Source organism: Panthera uncia, chromosome F1, assembly GCF_023721935.1.
Source record: "Panthera uncia isolate 11264 chromosome F1, Puncia_PCG_1.0, whole genome shotgun sequence".
NCBI lineage: Eukaryota > Metazoa > Chordata > Mammalia > Carnivora > Felidae > Panthera > Panthera uncia.
The window spans coordinates 57,776,121-57,781,091 of record NC_064813.1 but is presented as its reverse complement, the minus strand read 5'-3'; the positions used below and the strand labels follow the sequence as shown (position 1 = coordinate 57,781,091).

At 48.2% G+C, this 4,971-nt stretch overlaps 1 protein-coding gene across 5 annotated transcripts in view; it reads right to left on the bottom strand.

Moving 5' to 3' along the window:
- The window catches only part of MIA3 (MIA SH3 domain ER export factor 3), a 54,794-nt gene extending 49,829 nt beyond the window's left edge, over positions 1-4,965 (bottom strand). For all 5 annotated transcript variants that reach the window (XM_049635227.1, XM_049635233.1, XM_049635228.1 and 2 more), the window contains exons 1-2: positions 4,820-4,965; positions 1,752-1,885 (exon numbers count right to left, since the gene is read on the bottom strand). In XM_049635227.1, coding sequence (XP_049491184.1) covers positions 1,752-1,885; positions 4,820-4,952 — 267 coding nt within the window. In that variant the 5' untranslated portion in view covers positions 4,953-4,965. The remainder of the gene's footprint in view (positions 1-1,751; positions 1,886-4,819) is intronic.
- Positions 4,966-4,971: the final 6 nt, after the last annotated feature.

Sequence of the window (4,971 nt, the reverse complement as noted above, 5' to 3'; positions counted from 1 at the left end):
AAAAAAAACACCCCCCCCCCCCCCCCAGGAATCTGTAACACCAACAAAATGAACCTATTTTTCCCCTTATGTAGGTTTCTCAAGCCTTATTTTCTGTTGTCTGGTATTTTATGGAAAGTAAAAGTTTCCACAGCAGGGACTGGATATCTGGAAGTTTGGATAATCCTAAGCACATGAAGAATTCTCACTCCTTTTGGTAAAGAAGCAGTCCACACATCACACTTCTTAGAAAGGAAAGGACGATAACTCATAAGGCTTTCAATCAGGTCACTCCTAGGGAATCTCCTCATTAAAAACATCAAAGCCCGAGTTTTATCTACAACAGTTGAAACATGGAAGCCAGCCAAGTGTCCATCGATAGATAGATGAACAGACGAAGACATAGCGTGTGCATACATGCATGCACATGCACACATACACACACACCACACACACTGGAATATTACTCAGACATAAAAAAGAATGAAATCTTGCCATCTGCAACAACATGGATGAACCTAGGGGGTATATAATGCTAAGTGAAATAAGTCAGGCAAAGAAAGATAAATGCCATATGATTTCACTCATAGGTGGAATTTAAGAGATGAAACAAAGGAAAAGAAGAGGCAAACGAAAAAACAGGCACTTAAATCCAGAGAACAAACAGCTGGGTGCCAGAGAGGAAAGGGGGGGGGGGGGGAATAGGTGATGGGGATTAAAGAGCACAATTATTATGATGAGCACCGAGTAACGTATCGAATTGTAGAGCTGCTATATTGTACACCTGACACTAATATAACCCGGTGTGTTAATTATACTTGAATTAAAAAAAATTTTTTTTAAATTCTAAAGCACGATGGAGTCACTGCTTTCCACATCTGCCATCAGGGCACCTGTAAAACTGCCCAGGAAGACAACAGCTGGGGGCCCTCCAGGAGCAAGTGTCTGAAGAGTGGGGGGCGGGGGTGGGCAGCAGCCTGACCCAGAAGATGCAAACAAAACATGGAAACGAGAAAAACACAGAGTGAAAAGGGCATTTTGTTCTTTTAACAGACCGGTAACAATATACACGATTCGGCTGCCTATTTCCAGACCTGCCAATCTTTCACAAATGTTAATGATTTAGAAAAAAAAGAGGGGCACCTGGGTGGCTCAGTCGGTTAAGCATCTCACTTCAGCTCAGGTCACGATCTCATGGCTCATGGGTTCAAGCCCTGCGTCGGGCTCTGTGCTGACAGCTCAGAGCCTGCTTTGGATTCTGTGTCTCTTTCTCTCTCTGACTCTCCCCCACCTTCTCTCTCTCTCTCTCTCTCTCTCTCTCTCTCTCTCAAAAATGAATAAACATTTTTTAAAAATTAAAAAATAATTTAGAAAAAAAGAAACACACAATCAACTTTAAACATGAACATCTGAAACACAGTCCTGCACAAAGTTTACAGGATTAGGGCTAATGCTCACGGCAATGAAGTTCAGAATTTTCAGTTTTCGCCACTTCAACCTTTCCTGTGCACGGAGGAGCCACAGCTGATAAGGCTCATGACTTAATGCTGAGCAGCAATAACCAGAAGCAGTTGGGGCCTGTTTAAGGAACAGAGCCCCCACCTAGGGCCAGGCCTGATGCCTGCTGGTGACACACAGCCATCCTGTTTTCCCAGTCCAGCAGAGGGGACACGTGAATACCATCAAAGACCCCAAGAAAACAGTTATTTAAACCCATAGCCCTACAGAAGCCAATAAAAAGTAAGAAAATAAAGTGTCAAATTTGTACTTACACTTCCAGCCCAAACTTCAGGCGGTCTCCCTGCCAGTTTATAGTAGACATATACGGGGTCACCTTTTTTAAAACTCACGAAACGACAATCGGGGCCTGTGAAATCTTCTAGAGCCTCACCCCGGTACATTAACACTGTAGGTAAAGACAAGGCAGGGAAAAAAAAGAGAGGAAAAAAAAAATAGATGTCAGGATTCAACTTTCAGAGTCCACGCTGATTTATCAGGAAAGGAGGTTTCTTCTATTCTGTAAATAACAATCAAGTTTCTCCAGTACTCTCTGGAATCAATCGCTTTCGATTCATATGCTCCAATTAACTAAAATCTTTAGAGCTTTATCATTATACATCATCTCCTACAAGTAGACAGGGGAGAGGGCCGCTTTCTCTGTTTTTCTCTAAGGATAATGCCGGGAAACGAAAAGCAGGGAGTCCACTGCCACACATGGCTGGTCTCAAGAGAAACTCTCTAACCTTCTTGTCCTCAATCTCTGCTGTTTCATAATCCTAAAAAGCTTCACTGTGCAACTGGATAAATTCAAGTGCAGATGCTGTCTGGCTTAAGCGTGACTGCATGCCGAGGTAATAAGGAACAGGGGAGAGCACCCAGGAACCCCCGAGGGGTCAATTAACTTGAACTAACACTAAAAGGCACAATCTTTAAGTGGCTGTAACTGCTACCATGCAGCAGCAGTAAACATTGTCAACTTCACTTGAGGCCACGCTGTTCTCCCCGTGCAGTATCTGGATAAATTAACGGGAAAGTATATCACATCCTATTATGGGTCCAATCACATGACAGGGTAATGTGGAATTATTATGACAGTAGGTAATGTTGACTGTCCCCAACATTACAAAGGTTTCAAAACAAAGGGAAAATACCCTCATTTATTTATGTCTATACACAAAAATCACAAGTGGGCATCACATATTGCAGGGACAAGCAAAACTATGAGAATTGTTCAGTAGTTACCTTCAGTCTTAAAATGCAGGACATAAATCACACTGGATCTAGAAACTGATAGAAGCAGAATTTTTCTTTTTGGTGGCCAAATACACAGTTTCTGATGTAAGATGAAACGGACAATAGACGCAATTAAATAGCAGAGAAAAAGAAGGATGAATGGAAAGAATACTTTTTCTTAAAGCCAATTAGCAATAAATACATTAAAATGTATCTTTAAATACATACTTGGGGGGGTGAACAGATAGATTTGAAGGCGGTTCTTTGAATTTTGACGCTAAAATCCGGTTATTTTAATATATGCCCAGCCATCCAAATCCAGATAGAATTGGGGGAAAGGCCAGGTTGAAGGTAATGGGCAATTTCAGATTGGGGGTCCTATCAGAACTGGAAGTGGTAATGTTTCTTTTGTTCCCCCTTAGAAGAGATCACGGAGAATCTATAACAGTAAACTAGATGACAACATAATGCACACAGTGAAACAACTGTCTGGAAAGTACACAAGGACAGCACACACGTGCACACCTTACTAAACAAACAATTTATGCAACACGGTCCCAGACCCTGCTCAGCCGCTGCCGGTCGTTCAGTTACATCTGTTTGGACACACGCCATTTCTCAACTTAAGTGACAACCACGGGCCCTTCCAACACCATGCCTCTGTACTAAGGAAGAAGCATCAGCGATGTGATTCTCCACCTTAACTATGGTTTTGAGGAACCCAAGTCAGGGAGTCCTTGAAAGCAAAGCATAGCAAACATTCGGTCTTAGCCAACCCCACTTGCTAATCATCTGGGTTTGCTCAGAGGAAACTGAAGGCAAAAACTGTAAAATCGGCTCCACTTTTGCGGTGTTTAGTTGCTTCAGCCCTAGGTTACCTCTAGGAACCAGTTTAACACAATCCACGATGCCTCCTCCTCTTGAACGGTGTTGTAGTGGATACAAACTCCTCCAATTATGAAATTTGCTTGTGAATAGCACCGATTTGAATATAAATAAACTGCAGCCATGCGGCCTCTTCGGCATGAATATTTTTTCTATATGTGTTGTTTACAATTTACGAACATTGGTTGTCACTAAGTTACAAGGTTATTCAAGACCCTCCGGGAGACGGTAAGAATGATTCTGGTCCCACAAACACAGAGGGAGAGATTCCGACAACACAAGTGACTAAAGCTAAAGCTGATCGCGTTTATGAAACCCTTGGGGGAATGCATTATGATTACTTTAATAATCCTCATCTGATTCTGGACATCTCTGGCCTCCTCGCCGCCCACAGTCCATCCCCCACCCCCAATCTAGGACTGGGGAACAATTCCGCTTCCTGCGCAAAGAAGAGGAGGCTGCTGGTCCCAGGTGGCCAATGCAGATTCTTGGCCTCTTTCGAGAGCGAAAGATTTTGGCCTTCCGAAGGTGCCCTCCCTGCCTGGCTGTTTGCAAGGAGACACCCAAGCACAGAAATGACAGGACTGAGGCAGAGCCGGGGCGGAGACCTTGGAATACACTGCATGCTTGGACTCCGGGCTCGTCCCAAACCCAAACTCCAATCCCTGTCAAGAAGGCGGTAGGAGCCCCAAATCCGAGAAAGCAGCTGGGCGAAGGGGCAGCGCCAGCGCGCACTTCCCGAGCCCCACCACCGACCCGCCACGGGGAGAGCACCCGCCGAGCCCTGGGCGCATGGGCGCCCCGACTGCACCCACCCAAGTCCCCGCGGCGGGGGCAGGAGAGCGCTCCCTGCAGCGCGGGGAGCCCAGGGCGCGCGGCGCGTACCCCATGTGTCCCGACTCCCCTCGGGACCGGGCGGGAGCTAGCGCTGCGAGCCGCCCCCGAGGAAACCGGGGGCCACCGCCACCCCTAAGACCCCGCCGCATCAGCAGAGGGAAAGGAAACGCTGGCAACAAGTGGGAGGCGCAGCCCCCCGACCGGGGCCGGCGGGCGCCGAAGACCGAGGGGACGGCGCACGGCCCCGGCGATCGCCCACCCCGTTGTCGCGCCCGCCCGGCCTGCGCCCCCGACCGGCTCGCGGGGGTGCCCGGCTCCCGCCCCCGCGCGGCCCCGCCGCCGCCGTTGCCGCCGTTGCCGCCGTTGCCGCCCTCCCGCCACTCACTGCTGCACTCGTCGTCCGCGCACAGCTTGTGCTCCGAGAAGCGCCGGCTCGTGCCCGCGTGTGGCTGGCCCGGCACCGGCCAGGGCAGCCCGAGCAGGAGCAGCCAGAAGAGCAGCCCCGGCGCCGCAGCCATGTTGTGGTCACCGCGGGGG